Source organism: Spodoptera frugiperda, chromosome 3 (genome assembly GCF_023101765.2).
Source record: "Spodoptera frugiperda isolate SF20-4 chromosome 3, AGI-APGP_CSIRO_Sfru_2.0, whole genome shotgun sequence".
NCBI lineage: Eukaryota > Metazoa > Arthropoda > Insecta > Lepidoptera > Noctuidae > Spodoptera > Spodoptera frugiperda.
In genome coordinates this window covers 12,380,643-12,405,140 of record NC_064214.1, presented here as the reverse complement: position 1 = coordinate 12,405,140, position 24,498 = coordinate 12,380,643, and the positions used below count along the sequence as shown (strand labels likewise).

General features: G+C 34.7%; 1 protein-coding gene across 1 annotated transcript; it reads right to left on the bottom strand.

Annotated features, from left to right (window-relative positions):
• Positions 1–4,610: 4,610 nt before the first annotated feature.
• LOC118274140 (uncharacterized) lies at positions 4,611–13,494 on the bottom strand. The gene is made up of 6 exons (XM_035591530.2): positions 12,939–13,494; positions 11,659–11,968; positions 11,058–11,154; positions 9,070–9,180; positions 7,458–7,637; positions 4,611–4,664 (listed from the first exon to the last, which is right to left on the bottom strand). Exons 1-6 carry the CDS (start codon positions 13,390–13,392, stop codon positions 4,611–4,613), a joined length of 1,206 nt encoding a protein of 401 aa, XP_035447423.2. The 5' UTR covers positions 13,393–13,494.
• Between the last annotated feature and the right edge of the window lie 11,004 nt (positions 13,495–24,498).

Genomic DNA, 24,498 nt, shown 5'->3' with positions numbered 1-24,498 from the left:
AACCGGTCTTTGGGGATTGGGAAATGGAGGGAAGGTTTGTTATGAACATAACATAAAATTACGAAGTTTAACAAATCTCATTACAAGTACTGAAAAGAACACAATGCAGAGAAAAAGAAACAAAATGTTTTGAGGCCCTCGTAACTGCGAAGCCCATACACAATCGATACAATCATCTGTATTTCGTGGCACAAGTAGAAGCACTCACAATCCAAGCTCTAGATACCTTCCTGCTTTACAATGTCGTAAAACAATGTGACGCGTTTCCGGGTCAACTTATTGTTTTCGCTTAGTCCGAAACATTTGTGTTCATTGCGAACATTTCTAACTACACCAGCTGCGCCCAAAGTGTTGCTTTCACAAAATTATTTACTCCTAAATAATGTATTTATGTTTATTACTTGAATTAATTGTGGACGAAGAATAAATAAGATGTTACACGGGAAAGTCAACGTTAAAATGTTTTTATTTTTTTGTAAATCCTCGTGAAATGTTTTGTAACGTGACGTTTTCCTTAATCGTAATTTTTTTACCTGTTACTTCCAGAGATGATATATACTAAGTATCCTTAAGCATGTCGAGTTATGTTTTTAAAAAGAGTAACGTTAATATGTTACAAAAAAATAAGAAAAAAGTCGTGATCCTACAATTTAATCAGATAGTGTTTATTTGAAATTGTAATTACAATTTCAAATAAACACTATCTTGTTAACAATGACGTCATAAGTAATTACTTATGACGTCATTGTTAACATAAATGTATTACGATTTTATGTAACTGGTCATAAATAGTTTAATTAAAAAAATAGACCCTATGCATATTGTAATACACCACACTTTTATTTATTTCTAGAATACAAATGAACTATTATATCTAGTACAAATTAGCTCGATTTGTATTCAACGTTGCTAATGTGAACATAGTGGTTTCCATGCCTAATACATATTCCAACCTAACTGTAACGATGATTAAAATTTTATTATACTTAACAAGAGCCCGAAATTAAATTGCAATTATTCTGTTAATCACGAATATATTAAAATTTGTATTAATCACTTAAATAATTAAATTTTATTTAATTAGCTACGTTATATCGTTGTCACACAATTAATTAATTGTACTAAAGTGCTATTCAGCATTAATGTTTTATCAAGCTATATTTTGCCGTATAAAGTAATCACTAAGGTTGATATTTGTATAAAATAATTCATTCATATTTCAAGTTGTGGTAAAGGTTAAGTGCAAAGCATTTTAAAATGGAAAGACAATAAGAACAGAGGTAGGTATCGGACGTTAAACTCGAAACTCTTGTGAAAATCGACGTGCACCCTTTCCTTTACCCGTTTGCTTCTCATTTTAATTCAATTTACTGGATGAAGGAGAAAAAGTAATCTTCAGGGTTGGGTCGGGACGCTACAGAGAGATTGGAAGTCATCGACGCAGTATTGGGACGAACTCATATACTTTTATGGCAGCGAAAGTTTTTTTATTCGCCGCGGAAGAAAAAAGATTCCGCGCGCCACGCAACGCGCCCTCTCACATGTGAGCCGCATACGTGAATAACTATGAATACTGAGATGAGGAATGAAAACATTAGTAGTCCGTTCGATTTCATCACGGGCCAAACCCGTCGGGAGTATCTTAGCTTTTATTGAGTAAATATTGTGATACGGTTTTGAGGAAGTGTATTATATTTTATGTGGTACGCTATCACGTCTGCGTATGCAAACGAAAGTCATAAATCAACCAGTAATAAGTACGTTTTGTTTACCGTGTGTCTGTTTTGTAGTACCATATCTAAATCTTAATATAGCATACTTGTTGTGTGAAACAAAAATGAGCAAATGATATTTTTTATGGTATAAGCCGGTAAACGAGCAGACGGATCACCTGATAAACACCAGAGGCGTTACAAGTGCGTTGCCGCCCTTTTAGGGTAGTTGGAGAATCGGAGATTGGGAAGATTAATTGGGTCTTCGGTAACCTCACAGAACGCAAGCGTTGTTTCACGCCGGTTTTCTGTGAGGCCGTGGTATCACTCCTGTCGAGCCAGGCCATTCGTGCCGAAGCATGGCTCTTGATAATGATAACGACAATAAAAAACATAGAATAAGAAGTCCTATTCAGTGTTATTTATTCTACAAAAGTACATAAATTCTCTAATTTTGGGTGTAGTTTCAACTTAATACAAGCACAAGGGCAACAAACAGACATAAGATCAAAGATAAATAATACTCTACCATACGTCCACAACGTTCACAGCAGTAATGTATGCGTATTAGATCCTAAAAAAATGATATCAATCAAATGTTTACCTGCGCAAATATACCCAAATATAAATATCTGATCAAACGGAATATTCTGATCGCACGAGATATACCATCGATATCTCGACTCGTATATGCTATTCAATCGAATATAAAAACATCGTTCATCAAAACAAGATTTTATTCTTCTTTATGCATCTCACTTGACCTTGAGATACCCCTCAACATCGAATTTGCGTTCCAAAAATACGAGTCACTAATGATTTTGGTTTGAGTCACATTTTTAATCCCCAAAAGGGTAGACACATATGTACATATTATAAAATTTGCTTGAGTATTAGTATATTGTGATATATTTTCTAATTAGGTACTTAGAGATTTTTACGAAACTAACTATTACGGTATGTTATCCGCTTACTCACGTAACTGTTTGACACGGAACAGTAGCAGCGCGACAATCGCCGCGTAGTGTATCGCGGAATGCTGCTCATGAATATGAGTCTCTAGCATGGCTTGAAACTAGTCGTGTCAAAAAGTTACGTGAGTAAGCCGATAACATAGTAATTAATTTAGTATGTCTCACGAAAGTTATAATAAAAATTTTACGACTCGCCGTAAAATCCCCAGTACTTTGACTGATTCAGGAATTAAACCAAAGCCACAATGCATTCGTACTTGCAACCACACAACATACTCGACCCATAAAATGTTACCCTATAAAACGTTATTTCTGAGTTCTTCATACGTTTTCTTATATTTCCGTTTCTGAGGAAAATTTATTTGGTCTTGGAAAGTGAGAGCAATAGTAAACCGGACCCATATAACGAATATGCGACACGCGGCACGTAATATATCACGGAGGCAAAACTTTAATCTAACCCCTTCCAGTTTCTGTACATAAAGGAAACATACCTACGTACGCTTCGGTTCGGACTTGTGTTATTATAACCTCGAAATATTAACACGGCTGGAACGAGTCATATGTCGGGAATACAAGGCAAATATTTCATCACAGAATATACACGGAGTGATAACTGATTTATAAGGTAAAACAAGACTGTAGTATTAATAATTTCGGCGTAGAATAGTTCATATGTCGCAGAAATCTAACTCAGGACTTTAGTTCAGTTCAGCTTTTACTGTCAATAACCAAAACAGTCGCAGACATTACGAAGTCTTTTATAGATCACATGTTTCAAAAATATTCGTACGGTTTGCAAGTAAGTATTAGGGCATGTACTGTTATACGTTGTTACGTAAATGCGTTGAATATTACGCGTATGTCTAAGCATAGGTAAGTCTTTCAGCATTTTATTTATTCATGAACTTATTCCTAACACGCAATGCGTAACATTGAAATGTTCCACATTTGCATATGTATGTGATACAGTAATCTTAACGATAACAGATTTATCGGGATTTGCAATCTTGTTTTTATGAGTGCGTGACTCCGTAAGTTGTGCACGATACGACTGTACATCGGTCCACATAAAGAAACAAGTACCTCTTCTATATAGAATTGATTTATTCCTCCTTTTTCATTACTCTTACTTAAATATCAAAGGAAAACCACTCACCAAAATCAAATAGCACTTTAAACTTTTCAAAAGTCAATCCGATTTAATTTTCTTTTCAATTCATGGTCTACAGTTTGCTAAAAGGTACATCTAACAAGCGACGTTATTGATAAAGGTTACATTTAATATAAGACTATATTCAAATTGTGCTAAAGTTTAAATTAATTTAACTACTAAAATGCGTAAACAGCACATGTTCTTTGTACTTTACTACCCATAATGCGTCTTGAGAGACTCGTTAAAGTAACAGACCGTTTTATTTCTTCGAAGAACTTACTCGACAAGAAATACAATAAGTATGTTGAGAACTAAATAGGGAGAGCTAAATGTATAAAAAGTTGAAGTCGAATGTACAGCTGCGTCTCGAGGGCCTTGTGTATGTTACGTCATTTTCTAGATCTTTTTCTTATTTGATAAATCACTGTTGCTTTGTTTTTTGGTGTGACTTGTGTTTATATTTGTTTAAAGGCAATAATCTGCGTTTATTTCAGATTTCTAGACACTAAAAGGAAAATATTGGAGTTACAAAGTATCAAGATGCATATTATCATCACGTCTTCTCCCAGTGTTGAATATGAGCCTTTCTAGCTCTTGGCTTCTTCTGGCTCTTGACTCTTTCTCCTTGTAGATCTCATTAATCTAAGAACATGCCTTACTACATACTTACTATACTTGCCTATGAGTGGTCTAATATCTAAAGTTAAATTATTTCTCTATGTAACAAATATAAATTTCTTAGAAAATAAGTAAGTAGACATAAGTAATTCACGATGTTTGTGCATAAAACAAAGCAAAAACCGAATACGTAGAACGCACCACCTGAAAAACCAAACGATAAGCAATTAATTAAAATAAATTTATTGCCCAATGACCAGAAATAATAAATTAAATTTTACGTACGTACGTTCTTGCGCAATTCAATAAATGGCAGTACTTTTGAAACTTAAAGGCTTAATACGATTATCGATTAATGGAACTTTTATATCCATTCGGTATATTTAAATGAAAATTGTAATCCACTATAGTGTGGGGTATTCAGATTGAACTTTTATAAAAGTGGATGGTTCCATGATTTTTTTTACTATGTGACTGCAACCTTCCATTGCAATCTGTCTTGTCGTGATAGGGAGTTTTTTGGACACCATCTGCCCCAACTAGGAAATAATTCAAGTAAGTCATGACTGCAGTCAACTGTATTTTATTTAATACGTTGTCCGACACTAGTATTTTCTCCTGTGTCGTAGGTGCGTTTACAAGCATATAAACAAGTTCACATACACATAATGACACTCAGGCCCCAATCAACAATTTGTGGATCATACAAAAAGTTGTTCCGTGTGGGAATTGACAGGATACATGTACCACCGCAGTCACTGCACTAACCGTGTCATAAATCCATTGTCAGTATTTTATATCTGTTATTTATTAAAGAAAAAAAGTAATGGTATGCGTTTTTCATTTAAATGCGCATAACAAGTGAAAAAAGGGAGTATATATTTGTACATTGTGTATTATAAGCACTATACATAATCTTTTAAGGATTAAAATGTATGATGTTATATTATGATGTATGAATAGTATGCTAGGTACTCTAATAGTTACACAAGAACTCAACATTCACTCAGAATCCCTATGAACAAGATTCGCGACATAAACCCTTATATCCTTATCGGATGGTAGGATTGTTTTATGTTTCTCCCAGAGGATGAACCTATGTACTGCGAGTATGTAAGGATTCTCAGTTTTCAGCAAATATTTTTTGTTATAAAGTCAATAAAAATGATAAGATTATTTAGTTGGTGAAAAATATGCTGTGCTGTCCCTTTTGACAGCACAGCATAGTTAGTCTTTACTAACTGAAAAAATCACAGATTTTGTATATTGCTTTTGTTATACGAGTATGTATGTCATCAGCATCCATTGTGCAGATGTGTACATACATAATTAATTATAATGGAAGAGATACATGTAGGAATGAGGTAGATTCATAGTAATTCGTAGTAAGGCGTTCTATTGTCTCTGCTACCCCCATACGAGGCAGGCGTGGGATTATCTAGTTAAAAGCAAAACAACGTGGAAATCAATCTCTAAACTCAGTAGTTGTATTCGTGACCTTTAAAACAAGTTCAAAACAACAACAAAAAATTCAAAGCGTCATATTTTTCTAATTAAATAAACACAAAGATGCTTTTAACTTTAATACTATGCTTGACTGGCAACATCATTTCCGAGTCACCTAAGTAAATCACTTAACATCAAAAGAATCACGAAATGCGACATTTAGAAACTTTTAATTACAAATCTGATGTGATTTCAACTTAAAACAAACAAATTACTGTCATACTTTACCGAGTGGAAAGTTTTGTTTGATTGCTTTAAACAGCCTACGTACATATTTTGTTTTACATATAACATAACATTGGGAGAGGCCCACAGGCAGATATGATGATGATGATAACATAACATAACATGACGTCTTTTATTATTAGACGCTTTTATTTAGCTTGACCCCTTTGTTTGTTTGTTTGGTCATTGTGGATGTAGACAGCACAATTGGCACGGTAGAGGGGCAACCGGCTGCAGTGCAAGGTGTAGTGGGTTTCTTTTCCCGCACAGAGCAACTCTTTATCCATAAATTGTTGTTTCGGGTATGGGTGTCATGTGTATGTGAACTTGTATGTTTGTAAACACACCCACAAGCAAGGAAAAAATCCTAGTGTGGGACAACGGTTGTTGATCAAAACATAACTCGTCTTTTGTAGGTAATACATTTATGACCTTTCTGAACTACTCAGAGCTGTACCAAGAAACTCCAATGATAAACAACAATTCTTACCAAAGTATACAGTGACATCATCTCCATTCTATTGTGGAGAGCACAGTAACTCTTCCTAAAATATATCGCTAGTTCCAGTTAAAGCTAATTAGGAGAGTCAACTTGAATCAAGTTGGATAAAGGCCAGGGAATGTAGCACAATGTATTAATTAATTAACAGTCAACAATTTTCAAGAAATAACTTAGTACCAAGAATTGTATATTCTTAATAACAACTTGTATTTTAGAATAGGTATCATGAATTTTGAAGTCTGGAATTGTGTCTGGTGGTTGGGTTAGGCGTTCTCTGAATCTAGGTAAAAATACATCATTGCTTTTCTTTGAGGAAAGTTGTTTGTTGTTTCATCATTCCTTTAATAGATTAACGTGCATAAATAAATATTGATTGTACGAGTAATAACTAAAAAATCACGGTTTACTCACCTACATCAATGGAGAAAAACTCTTCGAATCCTTCCTTAGTCTAGAGTCCCTCTGTGACACGAAACTAGTAGAGCTTTTCTCCTTTAATTTACGTGAGTAAACCATATATTTTTTTAATTAGTTTAGCACGATAGTTATTATAAAAATATTGATTGAATGCATGATAGCAAGCGCTTGCCGCCGCCTATGGACGGATGATGTAGATGAAGCTAAAGAGGTATGCTAGAATCATATCATTCAGAGGAAGTTGGACGATATGTGTATATACTTACAATTGCGTATGTTTGTAAAACGCACCAACCAACCTTACACAAACCTTTGAAGGTAAGCAAAATTAAAAAAAAGTCACAAACCAGTAAAAAGGTCCCATAAGTAAGTTCCAACATCTTGAAAGCCTTCATCACAAGGGGGCGCTGTGCCTGCATGACTGCTAAAAGCACCAGTTGCCGTATATTGCGTCGTGGGGCCGACTTTGGCCGTAGAGGGCAGGTATGCCAACCGCAGTAGAAGATAGCGTCTGATACCTGAGAGGCCTATGAAAGATACTCGTAAATAAATACATTGGTAGTTAGTTACCTCTTGTCAAGAAGAAATTTATGTTTTTTTTTTTCTATAGCAGTTCTATTTTTGTAGCAGTGCTTCCAGGCGCATAATTTGGATGGTTTTCTTCTTGGAAGAAAGGAAGATGGTGTTCAGGATGGTTGACTGATTTTATGTCTCATTGATTAAGTGATCGCAAATGCACCTGCCGAGTATGGCTCTCAAAGTAAATTTCTAGGTCGGGATATGGATTATAAGGATGTTATTGAGATTTTTTTTTTAATCTCGTCCTTATAGCGCGGAGTTTGGAGTTGTGCATTATCGTAGACATTTATTTAAACTTCTGTATTTCTGTAAATTCTGTTAAAAGTTTCACTTCATAGCATATAACTGGTAATGCGCAGGCATTGAACTTTTAAGATTAAACGATCACTTTAATATAATAAAATGCGATTTCGGTACTCAATTTCAAAAACTCAACGTACCTATAGCATTTCGTAAAATATTATAATTATGTAAGAAAATCCAATTAAAGGTTGAGAATCTTAGACGGTCTAAGCGTCGCGTCTTCGTCGCTAAGAAATTAATTCCAATCGATTTATTGGTTTTCGATTAAATCGCAAATATTCATGCCACAAAAACAATTTCATCGAATAGTTTACTTAGGAAGTTGTTCGTAGAATAATAGACTTTTCGTCCACAAATGAAGGTTTTGGAAACGTTGTAACATCATTCTTTGCTTGGTAAATATAAATAACAAGAACGTAGGTACACAAGAACTGTGATTTATGTTGATGGCTCGGATCTGACCTTATGTCGTAACTTATTTTTATATCCGACTCCACAATTTCTGTGGATGTTAGCGGATGTCACATTTGTCCGTAATGTCCGTGACATATTTTTGTTTCCAAAATTGTATTATGTCAACTGTATACAGCTACGTGTCGCCATTTTCATATAGCCCTCTTGAGACTTGGATTGGGGATTAGCAAAACAAAATAGCTTTTAACTTTTATAAATAAACATAAAGTTATACAGTACACAGTACATACAACTTTTCTTTCATTTGTTTTGTTGTATGACTATACTACTATTAGATGTTAATTGTAAGGTTTTGGAAATTGCACCAAATGTTTTTGATAGATACTAAAAGACTGACTGAATGTTAAAAGAATTCTGACTCGAACTCCAATCCAAAACTAAAAAAATAAAAAATGTAAGAGCCTTGAAAACCCTATTGGATTCAGAAACAAAACTTGTGAACTCATACTCAGCAGTCCTTCTTCAAAAATAAACGTCACGAAACAAACATATTTACAGAACAAGATCACACAAAACAGTTTACTGCTCCATATTCCCCATAACCAAACAGCATCTGCGTATTCATATCAAACATATACACACACAAATACGGTAAAGTCATACCTGATACGTTATTTCCCCCGCATTGCATAAAAACAGGCCCAGTAAGAAGAATAGGGCGACGACAAAGAATATAATCTTCATACTTGCGATGAACGTCAGTTGATCTGAGAGCTAAAAATAGAATTATTATGTTTTTCTAGTATAAGCCGGTAAACGAGCAGACGGATCACCTGATGGTAAGTAATCGCCGCCGTCCATGGACACCCGAAACACTAGAGGCGTTACAAGTGCGTTATCGACCTTTTGGGGGTTAGGAATTTAAGGGAAAGGTACGGAAGGGGGTTAATTGGGCTACCTGTAACCTCACTAATACAACGAAACACAATGCAAGCGTTGCTTCACGTCGGTTACGTGAGGCCGTGGTTTCACTCCGGTCGCGTTTGCCTATTCGTGCCGAAGCACGGCTCTCTCACACTTGTCTTTTTTTCTATAACTGTGACTATAAAATTAATCATCATTTCCAGTCTAAATATCTTTTCCATTTATAACATAAGTTTCGAAGTTATGTGATACAGTAAAACAATATGAGAATGTGGGTCTTTTGCCCTTTACTTCTGCAATACCGACACCCCCGCAATACATTGAACTAGTGTTGTACAAATGTGGAAACTTTGATATTGGAATATTATGATCTTTCTTCAAATAGTAGGTACTTTGTATAATGTAAATGAAGAATTTTATGATAGTTTTTTTTCTAGATAGCCACTATACATTAAAATGAAGTATTTTAATATGGTATGTAAGATACACCTTAGATATAAAAATTCTGTGTAGTTGCGGATTTCCTAGCGGGTTTACCGGGGCTTCGGTTCGAAAAGCAGGAGTAGGAACGGGGTGGTTTTTAGTCAGTAAGAGTTTGACACTCCCTCTCGCCTCGCCTAAGGCGAGATAAGTGAGGTGGGGCTAATGTGGGGCAACGTTTATTTAAAAAAAAAGTTTATTAAAAAAAAAGTCATTGGATGATTTTCCCCCCACATAAAAAGCATCTTAATAGATCAGATTAAAGACAAAAATATTTGTAATTATGTACTTAAATAAATGTATAATAATAGTACATAGTATGTATTTTAGGAAATGAAACAGAAACTTAAAAATATGTAAGAATACAGAGACAAAAGCAATGTGAAATAATTGACACAATCTTATCTCTGACCTCGAACCTCAGGGAGGAGACATTTGCGTAATCAATAGCGCCTGGCGGTGGCAAACAATTCTATTGTCGAAATTGTATTATTAAAAAATAACATCCACGTAGAAATATTGTTACAGTAAGGTTTTTATAAGTCCGTTGTTACTAAATGGAAACATAACTTACAACTACTTTGAACACTAAAGAAAGAATAATAATATAGAGATTGATGAAGTAAATGATTGTAAGTTATAGCTACAAAGGCCAATAATGTCTACTTAATTGTAGTTAGTGTAGGAGAGCCATGGTACGGCATCAATAGGCCGGCTCAACCGAAGTGATACCACGGCTTCGCAGAAAATCGACGTGAAACAATGCATGCGTTGTGTCTCGTTGTGTGAGGTTACAAGCGGCCCAATTACTCCCCTTCCCAATCCCCAATTCTCCAACAACCCTTAAATTCCTCACCCCCAAAGGCCGACAACGCACTTGTAACACCTCTGGTGTTTCGGGTATCCATGGGCGGCAGCGATTGCTTACCATCAGGTGATCCGTCTGCTCGTTTACCGGCTCATACCATAAAAAACAAGAAAAAAATAAAGGATTCCTGTTCCAGATAGTATGAAGAAACATAAACCTTTGGAAATTAAATGGTTTGTCAATCCTAACAACAATAACTCCAAATTTTCTTAACCTTAAATTACATAAATCAAAAACCAAAATCTAAAACGAACAAATCTATCTCACACAAAACCAAGATCAACAAACAAACAATAAAAGATTGAACAATCAATACAAACAACACATAGTTTAGCTAAACTCCCAAGGCAAGGCAGGGGACAACAATGTGATTACTTACGGCAATTTGAAGCAAGAGAGAGACGGCCGACCCTGAGCTTTGACAAACTTGGAGCGCCATCACCGTACCGAACGCTTTGTCGATATCTCCGGATAACCTGATGAAGTAAAAAGAATTATGGTCGCCGACATTGGATTGACCTTGATAGACACGACCTCGTAAACTGAGCTTCTTTGAAATTAAAACATTTATTTACAAAGGAGCTCAGATTTAAAATTAATTTGGTTTTTTTTGTCTTAATTACGAGATGATTTTTTTTATGTTGTGTCCAGTATCTTTGTAAGAGAACACAAAGGGGATGGTTGTTTTTTGGTGGTTTGTGTAATATTTAGATTTTTTTCATTGAGATGTTAACAATTACACTTGGTTTGTGGTGTGAGGAAATTTGTTGTAATTAGGTTAGAGTTACTTTGTTTCCCGGAGGCTTGCAGCAGAAAAAAAATATGTTTTTACTCATTATTGTTACTTGATACTAACTTTTTTTTTGCAAATTCTTGTGCAACTTGGATCGAGTCAAGTAGTAGTGTAGAGTATTTAAGTTTTTTAAGATTTCAGCATTATAGTCTTCTTTTATAATATTAATTAAAATGAGAAAATTTACCTTAACAATGTATTATGCATTTGGATTCCTTCAACTAGACCAGCCGCCATTTTTTCGGTAGCCATATCATATTCCCTTCTAGCATTCAGCGCGCTCACTTCTTCTCTCAAATTTTCAAAATATTGTTTCAGTGTTATGAATTTGTACTTGTACATGATCAAGTAAATCATTGTGAAGGAGTCAACGGACATGATCATGGTTATCATCAGAATGTATAGAATGACTGTTGCAAGGACCCTGGCTAATGTGGCACCCATCGAGTCATCTTCAAACTTTGGATAGTATGTTACGACTGTCACAAAATGGGATCCTAGAAAATTTTATTATATGATTAAAATGTTACTAAATATCTCTTTTTTATAAAAACCTTTGCCCCACACTAGGATTTTGCTCCTGTGTCGGGGGTACGTTTACAGACATACAAGTTTATATACACATGACACCCAGACCCAAAACCACAATTTGTGGATCACACGTTGCACGGCAGCCGGTTACCCAGCCACCGCGCCAACCGTGCAGTCAATATAGATATTTTAACATCTCTTTCTCTTCTTCTGTCTTCTTTTTCACAAAACTCTCAGTGACGTCACTGAGAATAGTTTTTCACTAATTCTTAAAGGATTTTCAAAATAACTTTGTGATAGTATTCACTGCTGGGCACAGGTCTTCTCATGCAGAGAAGCTTTGATCACCACACTTCGAGCCGTAACATTTAGTTGAATAACTACTTAGTAGTGAATTTTTAAATATCCAATGTATCATTAAAAAATGTGTTACGGGCGGATTTGGTAATTATTTCATGGATTCAGTTAATACTCGAAAGGATACAAGAAGATTGAAATATATTTAGCCTAGTTCATTCTAGTTTTTAAAGGTCGTTTTCAATGTTTAGTCTAAAGGTAGTTAAGACTAGATAGATTTCAGACATTCAATTCTATACTTGTATTTACGTTTCAATTTAGTTTTTAGGTTTCTATAACCCTTATATTATTTTTAGTTTATAACGTTTCAATAAGAACAGTCTTTGAATTATTCAATAATATTAAAAGCTCTGGTTGAAATTGTACCAATGCAAATGAAGAAATGAAGATCAATACCTTTCTAAGAAAACCCATTCATGAAAATTCACTCAGAGCTCTTCTCTTCCATGAAAGACTCATTTCATAAGGATAAAAAAAAACATTTAACAAACAATTTAGAAAGCAAAGAACACTAAAATTAAATTGAACTTACACGCTTTGTGATTAAGGTAAAATTTCATTAAAAGGAAATTAACTAACCTGCTAACATCTTCCTTAGACCTTCGAAAACAAAGAAAAACGCCGACGCATAAACGGTCACAAAGTAGGCGACGACATTTATTTTCATGATCTTATATTTCTCCTCCATCAACGTACTTTCTTCGTATCTTTCGCAAACTGTCACCATTTTATGGTTCAGCTTTTTTATCAACGATTTGTTGGCAATAACCGAAAATATTTTGATCATAACTATTGTATGACTGACGGCGAAGCTCACGGAGTCACGTTTCTCGTCTGGGGGAAAGTCGCCCATCGTAGCCGCCATTATTTCTAATATTGTCATGAAACCATATATAAAATACAGTACGGCGTTGTATGTCCTATAAAGCAGGCTTTGATCGTTGCCTATTTCGCTTTCCTTGTACCAGAAATTTCCGGAGCCGATTAAGAAAATTCTTTCGCAATATGTTTTCAAGATGTAATGGTTTTTCATTTTCTTATTTTTTTTTTCTGTTTACGCTCTTGAGGGGTCGGCTCTAATGGGAGGGAAGTCTGGAAACGTGCAGCTTTTTTGATGAATGACTTTACAGATTAATATAATTATGATGTTTTGTGTAATTAATGTAACCATGTTCAAAGTATATTTATGAACTTTTACTATAGTTTATTACCGACTATATATGTAATGTCAAATATAAATAAATATTTTTAGGTGAAGCTTAAATTAAATCGGATAAACTTTTAATAAATATTATGCACAATTTTAACTGCAAAAGTACTTTATAATTATCATATTTCAAACACATATGTTCACATGGCTAAATAATAAATCGGGTCTAGTTAATTCCACGCTTGTCCCAATTAAGTTTTAATAAATAAGAGCGTTTATAATCAAAACCGGCATTAAATATATTATATAAGTTATTAAAATATTACCTATGTACACGCTACGCCTCGCCACGAACCTCTGTTCATACAATGACCATAAAATAATCGCTCCATAGCGGTTAGCGTGAAAAAGTTTTTAATAAGCTAATTTGCGTCTATTTGATAGAAGAACAAGGATTTAAGAAGCGTATTATGCTTCAATTTTGAGTTAATTCTTTATCTTTTAAATACCATTTTTATAAAACAATAAATTAAAATTTCCAATACGTTTATGTGAAGATTCAAAAGAATCCAATTTTTTGACGTAGATGTGTGTTTATTAAATTATTTATAAACGAAAAAAATATCCAAAAAGCTAATGGTATACTTCAATTCCAACTCCAAAACAATTGAACAGATTTGGTTAATTTTGTATTAGGTATAAATATTGAAGAAGCTATCTTACAATCATAAAAATAATACAGAAGAATCGTGCGGTTAGATGAGGAAGTTTATAGATGAAATAGGTTTGAATCTCGGCTCACTGAACAGACCTCTAGTATTATTAAATCGAAATAAACTACCCAATATTTAGATTTAATATTGTAATACTGCTACGTGTTCAGAAACACGATTTTACTAACAGACAATAACTAAAACTGACCGTTATGTATACCAGGTATATTTATATGCGTTGATTGTAAATTAATACATCTGGTTATTTCACTTAACACAAAATTATATTGACAAATAACATGCACAGAAATATAATGGATATGTATGGAATGAATGGCATTGATTTAGCTATCTAAAAGTTTAGCTTTTGTTTAGCTATGTAAGAATACTGCCACTACCATGTAAGAATACTTCGTAGATCCTTTGTACTGACTTAAGTATGTACAAGTGATTACTTAAGAACTTTTTCTAATAGTTCCTAATAACACCAAGTTCGAAACTTGAGGGGCCATAATAAACGCTTCATTGAACGGAAAACACACCAGTTTAACAAATAACGCCTTCACAAACTTAAATTACTTTCACCTTAACAAAAGGAATTAGAAAAAAGTTTAATTTAACGAATATTGCTTTGTGGAATATAAGAATGCGATTCATTATGTTAATTTCTAAATTTTAGTTGATCTTTAAACATTTTAAATTGAAATAATGTAGAAGTTTCTTTAGAGAACACATATCTAGGTATAAATAACTCTCAATCCGGAACTGCGGACAAAGTAACAGGTTAACAGGCACTGGCTCAAGGCTCAAAGCAGGAGAAGGAATGGAATGGTATTTACCTAGTCAGTAGGAGTCTGACACTCCCTCCCACCTCAACCAAGGGAGACGTAATTGGATGATTTTCGTCCTACAAGAAAAAAATTAAACTCTAATTAATTCGCCGAAGAGATGAAACAATTGTAGGTTTGATAGATAGAGTCATTTTTATTTGAATTTACTCAAAACAAAAATAGTGACCTTTTTAAACAAATTATTAAGTCATGCGTAAGCACAAGAAAGAATGAGTGTACTTTAACTAAATGAGCAACGTCACGCCTTTTATCTCCGAAGAGGTAGGCAGAGGTGCACATTGCGCCATGTAATGCCGCTATACAATTTACACCCACTTTTCACCATTTGTGTTATAAGTCCCATGTAATAGGGGCCTATTGCCATATACTGGACACAATTCCAGACTCCGTGCTACTACTGAGACATTTTCGAAAAACCGAAAAAAGCCCAGTAATACTTTGCCCGACCCGAGAATCGAAACCGAGACCCCTTGTCCGGCAGTTGAACTTGCGACCACTCTACCAACGAGGCAGTCCTTTTAACTAAATCACACAATTAAAAAAATAGTTTTGATATTATTAAACTGGAATTGAAAATAATTTCACAGCAGTCGAACCGGCCACTACCTACATCAATAAGGCAAGGCACTAAGTATATAATAAAGACAGAGTCTCAAGTTGAGATAACATTTGCCAAAATTTGTCTTATTTCGCAGATCCCGTTGTCCGCTGGCGAGGAGCCAGCGTCGCAGGGACTTACCAAGATAACAATGTTCCTCTTACACTATACTTCATCTTAAACTGCCTCTCATGACTTCATGTTCAGCCTATCCATCAAATAAAATGAGTTTGATTCTCAAAAACAATGTGTTTTCGTATGGAATTTTGTAATTTTTGTAAATGTCTCAAAATAAGTTTTTAAACTGACATGGTCACTAACACTATTATTAGAACTTATGACGGGATATTTGGCCAGTAAAGCTATGATTACTGATTAACCAAAACATGTAAACGCACTTATTACTACTGAATATTGTAGTAATAATGTCATCAGTCCCTCTATGCTTTACCCAAATATATAAATAAAACTATCTATAGCATCCGCTATAAAACGTAAGAATTTTTGGCACCTTGTTAACCTCTAGATGCAATTAGTTGTACTGTCTCTATCCTATCACTTCTGGAAACATTCCTACCTTTTTCTCGCAAAGACAAAGACAAACAATGTAAAAGTGACAATGAAGAAGATTCCAGAAAAATATGTGAACAATGTACAAGTTGGAAGCAGCAACATTGTAGTGAACGCAATGCACGGCAAACTGCACCGACCACTTCCATGCTTCGGTGTTCTATCTGTTATTTATTGCCTACCACTTTATTGCCTCACTGCGGATTTGGGAAATGGACACCCTCTGTGGCGGCGGTTTCTATCCAATCGGCCTTATATTTGGTTTGCAAAATACGTACGTAATATTCAATTACATGTTTGGGTCGTTTGATATATAAGCGCTCTTGCTTGATCGAATTTCCCTTCTGTGATATATTACATATTATATTTTAAGGAAGCGTTTCCTGGGACTGCCTCAAGGGCCGAAGGGTTGCTACTACAGATTCTAAGACTGCCGGTTTCAAATTGCTGCTGGTTACAACAACGTTTGATTTTTATAATAAGGGTGCATAGTAATAGGTATATGCTCTGTTAGCTTTGTTTATATATATGAGCCTAGATATTATGTTGACTCTCTAGCGAGGTAAAGTTTTATTTAGGTCCTTGGATTTCTTTTACAACTTGGGAACCAAACAAAAGACACTTTGCCTTCGCAAAATAATATATGTCAATGACTTCTTGACAGATATTTTGGTCTAAGCGAGCTAATCACAATTACAACAGCCAACTTACTGTAAGAAGATATTAGAGTGCACTTTCTGTTGCCTCACTCTAATCCAAGGAAACGGTGACTAGCCACGAACGGAGCGAAAAAAGCAGGAACAACGACTCTACGTGCTTTCCGAGGTACCTCTTGCTTAGAAGAAATACGACAGTGAAACCAAACTCTGCACCGTAACCGTAAAATAAACTGTGAAATTGGTATACGACTATTTCAAGGTCACCTTTATACTTTCGTGTGTTAAAGTGTGTTAAAGTGTTTCAATGTTTTGCTCACCGATTGGTGCCATTGAAATCATGAAACATGACTCCCATATGTATCTATTAGCATTGGCATAATGACTAGATTTTTTTAATGATATAGGCCAGTAAAGCACCCCACAATGGTAAGCAATCATCGCCGTACATGGACACTCGAAACACCAGAGGTGTTACAAGTGCGTTGCCGGCCTTTTGGAGGTCAGAAATTTGAGGGTTGTTGGGGAATCGGGAATCGGCTTCGGTTAACCTCACACAACGCAAGCGTTGTTTCACTTTGGTTTTCTGTGAGGCCATGGTATCACACCGGTCAAACTGGACCATTCGTGCGGAAGCATGGTTCTCCCTCACTTAAATTATACCAAATAACCATCTTCATCACGTCACATAAAGAAAGAAAGAAAAACAGTTTATTTATTTATTATGTATTTATTTATCAGACACTAAAGTTCAGTTCAGTTCCAGTTACGTATCAAACAAACAAACGAACAACTAAGTAGTCAATGCAGTTTTCAAATAGAAAACGTTACGGACTCAACCAGCAGAACAAAACAAAATAAATGGAAAAAAATAAAACATCATTCGAGGAATACGTGGATTTATTGCAAGAAAATACTAAAGTATAGAAGAAAATAAAACAAATAAAAGACAATAATATGTGGTTGTTGAAAGCATACTGAGTATTATTCATGATATGACTATTCATTTTGATGCTGTTTTCTGTACAGAACTATACGCAGCACTGAGGAGAAAAAGGTGATTCGTGGAAAGTGTACTTTTAACATCACTGCATAATACACAATACGGATTTTCCCAGAAACACTGAAAGCAGAGATTTATAAAATATTAAACCCCTTGTGCCAGGTTTATTATTTGTTCATTGAGTCAATTAACATACTTAGGCTTTGACGTTGCTAACCTTACGTTGACATTGTTAACATTAGTCGAGACGTTCAGTTTCCTGAGTCTGTTTGAAATTAATAATATATCGCTACCTGGAATCTTAATATTTAAGCCTGACTTTAAGTTGATCGTAAATAGTCATGATATATTACGAAAACACACACTACATTTAAAATTAAACTTACATTACATACAACAAATAATTTATCAATTACCTCTTCAATACAAAGAGCGTAGTTTTATACAACTCATACACAGACGTATCGGGAGGAATTCTTGAAAACTGTTACTAGTGTGAAAAGGAGTGCCGTAGAAGAATTTCTGATGAAGTAAGTAATTAATCTTGCTTTGTTGCCGACGTTGAGAAGAGCTGCTTACTAAGTGCAGAAATGTTTCGCCACTGCAAACTTTGCCATTTCGAAATACGTCATATTTTATTTGTTGAGACAGCCATTGCTGGGTATAACTGGGTACACAACGCTGTACGTCGTCTTTTTATCGTAAATCGGCCACGATTACAAATTATAGGTATAGTTGACAATAATGATAACTGCTAAATCTACACTAGGTGAAATCTTTGACAAACGTCAGAAAACTGTTGAAGACATTCACTAAGACTGGCTCCTATGGCGTTTGATATGCTAACTAAACTAATTTACACTCAATACACATCAACTCCCCGATTCCAAGACCCGTGATGTTGTTATGCTATGTGAAAAGAGATATGATGAGATTATGTCTGTACGCTGTCCAGTGTCCATCCCATACCACTAATTAGTCATCTCTCTTCTTCATGGAAAGGTCAGCTCCTGTGGGCACCATTTGCATCCCGGACGACAACTACACGACTTTTAAACTCATGAAAAACATTTTAATTTAAACATTCATACAAACATTTTATTTTTAAATCAAAGTAAAATAAATGCAAGTTACACGTGCTACAAAAATAATTAAAAATACCTTAAAAAATTACTCGTTGATCCGTGATACATACAGGCGTTACTTTGATATTGATATTTGATATAATATGAATATACAGATGTACTATTATATGAGTATCAACCAGTTCTACCAACTCAAAGATTTAGAATGACCAGCAAACGGAGGTCCTTATTTAAATTGTTTTTGAGCTTGTTCTTTCTTAATAATATTAAGTGGCAATTGCAAAATAACTTTCCCTATTTTAGGGATAAAATGCATGATGTCATGTTTTGTATATAAAAATCATATATAAAAATGTTGTAAAAATGTATGTGTAAAGTATAAGTTTGTAGACCATTTTGTTTAGACCATTAGTAGCTATTTAGTTTTGTGTTTTTTATAAGTTATTGTGATTTTAACGGCACTGGACGATGTTGTCTCTGAGAGACAAAATCCTTTAATACATTTTTAAAAAGTTTTAGTAAATAATACATATTATACAATTAATACATCATTCTAACAATAAAAGTCAAACACCATATTTATAAACTTCTATTTATGAGATGGTAAAGTACCTTCTTATATAATTATATAACTCATTCACTGTATAACATATGGTACATAAATCAGATTACAGCCGAATCCTCGCGCACTGCTATCACATAATCCCGTTTGGTTAGCAGCTGCCAAATTTGCAAGCAAACTATTCTGATCGATGTCGCCACAATCTGCCACGCTGATGTATGAGACGACCTATATATTGCTCGCTCAAATCATTGTATGGACTGTTTGATTGCTTACTTTCTAGTTACGTTCTAAACCGATTTATGAACCGACCTACTATTAGACCTACCACTAATCCTTAGTAAAAATGTGATGCGTCAAAATGAGTGTTTTTTTTTTTAGAAAGACGTTGCCCCACACTAGAATTTTCTCCTGTGTCCTGGGTTTGTGTTTCTTTTGTTTTAAACGTTGCTGCACTCTATGATTTTTTCCTCTGTCGTATGGTATATTTATAAACATACAAGTTCACATCCACATAAGACCCAGACCCGAAACAACTATTTGTGGATTACACAAAGAGTTGCTCCGTGCGGGAATAAAATCCGCGACACGTTGCACGGCAGCCAGTTAAAATAGTAATAGTCATTTATTACAAAGATACTCACTCATTACTTACAGACAAATAAACAGACAGTGTTTTAATCATTCAGGAACCGCCTTTTTAGGTAACTACGGAATTCTAAAAAATACGACCTACATGAAGGTAAATATTCCAATAGGTATCACAACGAGTCAATGGACGTCCGCTGAAAGACCTTTCAATGTAAGCACTTTGGTGATTAAGGTTCGTCGAAGAACTAAAAGAAAAACATTTTTAGCAAATAACAATTTCATTAAAGTATACTTTATGCTGTAATTTGTAAAGGTTTACAATTAATTTTGATAGTTCTTGGACTCAAATCAAACATTTTCGTGGAAGTTAAGCAATAAGGTTTCATTATTTAAGATGGTCTACATTGTTTAATTAATAATTAAGTCTGTTCTACTAACTTTTGTTAAACAGAAATCAAGACGAATGTCGCAATCACCTCTCCTATGAAAATATAATGAAGAGAAAAGTCGCAGATTTCAGTGTGTACACAGAAGTGACCAGTTATTGTCAAAACTTCTACCTGCCGCACTAAATTCAACCCGGCAATGTAAAAGTTACGGGTGAAGTTATCAAACTCCAAATTTTACAATTAACGGAGCGTGTTCACGGCGTAAACTTCCATATTTTAGCATAGGTGAGCGCCAGTTTCTAATATGCCGCAAAATATATAGAGCCACTGTTTCCAACAGAGACTCCAGTGATGGCTCCGAAGTCCGCGAAGTTAGACATGACGAAGCAGATAGTTCACCCGTATTGTCAGTTTATTAATAACATTTAATTCCAACAATGGAAGGGTTAAATGGGTCAGAGAACGATACTATCGTGATTGAGGTAATTTGTTATCCCGGGTAAACACAGTTTGTGTTATTGACGCAAAGAGAACTGCAGTATTTTAAACTCCGTGGGCAATTACAAGTCATCCTTTCAAAGGCTTCTCGCAGAAGGGATGTTATTTGAGTTCCCTCTTGGCTGTCGCTTCATTAGAAGCCCCACTATGAGTGGTAAACTTGCAATGGGACCCGCGGGTGCGATCAACTATACTTATACTTGTGTTAATACCTGCGCTCAGACCTGTGTCAAGCTTCGTTGGAGACGAATTTCACTAAAATTAACTGGTTGAAGAGCTCTCCAACACTCATTACTGATTCTCAACGGAATCGAAGCGCTTGTTAGCATATTTTTATAAACAAAATGAATACCTAGAATAATAACCTTTCATCTTCAAAGGCATCGTGATAAGTAGGGTCGTTCGAGAAACGGTTGCTAAAAATGTCAATCGTTTCCTTATTAATGAAAAGGAAACCATTATTCTTCGCCCAGCAAAAGGTATTATTAACTTATTAAAATATTCAAGTATTCGAAATTCTATTGAAGCGTAAATCTCGCAGTCGATCGTAAAAACTGTTCCCCAGAGTAAAGAAAGTAACTCTGTTTCATTGGATCCGAGTCGTACCATTGTCCTCATACGCACTCTAAGAAAAAGACCAATTTCTGAGATTTCCGAAGGGCTTAGCTTCATTTCCTTTTATATCTCCCCAGATACTAAATTCGTTCAGCCAATAATAAAAAATCGTCGGGGACACTTGGAATGGACTTGACGTAAAATTTACCCTCAATCCTAAGGACAGATTGGACATTATAACGCACTTACGTCCTTCGTATAAGACGTTGAGCCGACTTGATTGGTTTAGGCTCCACTACTATCACTATAGATAACATAGACACACACAATGCCACCGAGTAATTGATCAACCCTAGTTTGATAATTAGAATTAAGGGTCTACATACAATTACAAATTTACATGAACGGAGTGTGTGGTATTTTTAAGAGATATACCTACTCATATTATAAAAATACATATAATAGTAGAAAATTTAATTACAATGTTGTGAGCAAATGAAAGAACAACAGAATGTTTGAGCTCATTTAGCGTGCACGATAGAGTAAAATTAAAAGGTAAAGAAAAATGTTGTAAGTTTATATGGAGGATTGTGGCTGTCACAAACTATAAAATATTATATAGAGTGATAGAAGAAAATTTAATAGAGGAAAATAAATATATGATGAGATACTGAAGTCATGTAAACATGACACTTATAATGACAGTGGGTAAAGTAAGTTAGAGTGAGGTGGAAAGAAGATCAATAGATAATAAACATGTTATTACTTGTAAGAAGATTCAATAGACTTACTGCCGTACTCAGAGATGTTTAATGGTTACTTAAACTATTCCTTAGCAACGACTTTGTTCTGAAAACAATAGAGATGATGACGGGGTATGAAAATTAAAAATCTATTTAGTCCGTCAATTAGGTAATGAAAAAATATTAGGCACGTATTTTTTATTTTGTCATATAAGATAACAATACTTAGACAAAACGAATCTAAGCTTAGGAGCAAATACGTCATTTCTACGCTTAAAACGTACCTAGAAGTGACGTCAAGATATATTCGAAAGTATTTGTTTCCGTAAGAAAATAAAAAATACGTGTCTAATATTTTAAAATAATCTACAAGACGGACATTAAAATAAAAATTAGTCATCTACCCTATTGCTAAGGACTGGTAACCATTCAATGACTTTGAGCGTGTTAGTTGGTCAACCAAAATTTCTACAAAAAACCAAAGCGCTAACTGCACGATCAACAGTTTTATTTACGACATAAAAGGAGTTTGATTTTATTGTTATGTGCCAGTTCAGAAGCCTCATTTGAATTATTTAAGGGGTTATAAATAGGGGGGGAAATGTCAAGCAGTGCATTTTGTGGCTGCTGATGTTGACCCATATTTTTACTCGGATGTGTGTCAGACGCAAAAGGAAAATGATTTTCATTATTTCAACTTAAAATGCATGAAGCTGTATTTTAACTACCCATAATTAACATTTTGGTCGACAAATAGTTTTAATTGGCAAAAGTTGGAATCTGGATACATATTCAGTTTTGGATAGAACTTTGTAACTCCTTACTTCAAAACTCGGCAAATTCATTTGATATTAGGTATTAGATGAATAATATAGCTTCTGCAGCTGCAATGGCTAAATTTTATTCAGAATTGCCTAGGATAACTTTACAAAGTTTTTATTAATAAGATCCAGAATTTTGTAATGTACTTAGAAAATCTGAGATACAAAATAAAAATATGTTTAATATCTTTAATTTTAAAGACTTGGTGAATTAGAGAACGAAATAAAATGATATTTTACAAGAATACACAACTCAAACCCAAAGTCATCAAGTTAATGCGTCAACAAGTTCCGTTGATCCGCTCCCCTAGTTAAAGCAAGTCGTAAACCAGGTTATACTTGTATCTATATTTACCAAGCAGTCATGTACCCACATCAAAGTCAATAACTTCGGTTGTTAAGACAAAGCTTCGAACAACGGTCCACTAAACAGGGAACAAACATTTTTATAGTGCTAACGACTGGTGACGTCGTAAAAAACTAAACATCTAATAAAGAAAAATCCAATAACAATAATAAATAGGGACTCTCGAAACACGTTACTGAATTCGAAAAGTCGAAAAAGTAGGGTGTGCATGTATTCGAAAGAGAATTGAACTTATTGGAGCAATAAGGATTGCGTCTTGTGAGTCGTGACAGCGGTGTCCGGGACAGACGCGGTCGGAACTTCCCCGACAAAGTTGGAGTCAGGCTCCACATATTTCACGGCCACATTACAAAACTTTTATAGAGCTTCGGAGTTTCGACTTATAAAAGATTTAAAGGTATTATCTCTTGGGCGCAATAACTAGCTACAAGTCTTGGATTTCCATTACTTCAATACTTTATGATTCAATCGGTTTATCGGGAACTTTGAACAAAAATGTTAATGTTTTACAGGATTTATCTCCATTGTTCTGTATATTGCAAACGGGGAAATATTCGAAAAAGAATTGGGTACTATTGACATAAATCGGGCTATTGAATCACTTTGAACTTTTAGCTTTGATTTTTCACAATTATAAATAGCCAGCAGCTAAAAACTTAGATTCGTTATCAACAAAGACTTTATTAATAATCCTTACTATGTTTAGATGTCCCATATGCGACAGCTAAAATACCAAACTTCCAAAAAAAAGAATACACTGAGAGATTATCATCATTAACTTTGGAATTCTTTTGTTGCATTTGAAGTTTCGTAGCTAATTAGCGGGTGTCGCCCCTCAGGGGTCATTGCACTGACGAGATGACAACCCTGCTGTATGAGTACTCACAAGTACGTCTGCCAAAACACATCCTTCACTGAACGACATACTTCTGTATGGAGTTTTTATGGCAATTATTTTTTTAGTGAAACTTAACACGGGATCTTTTA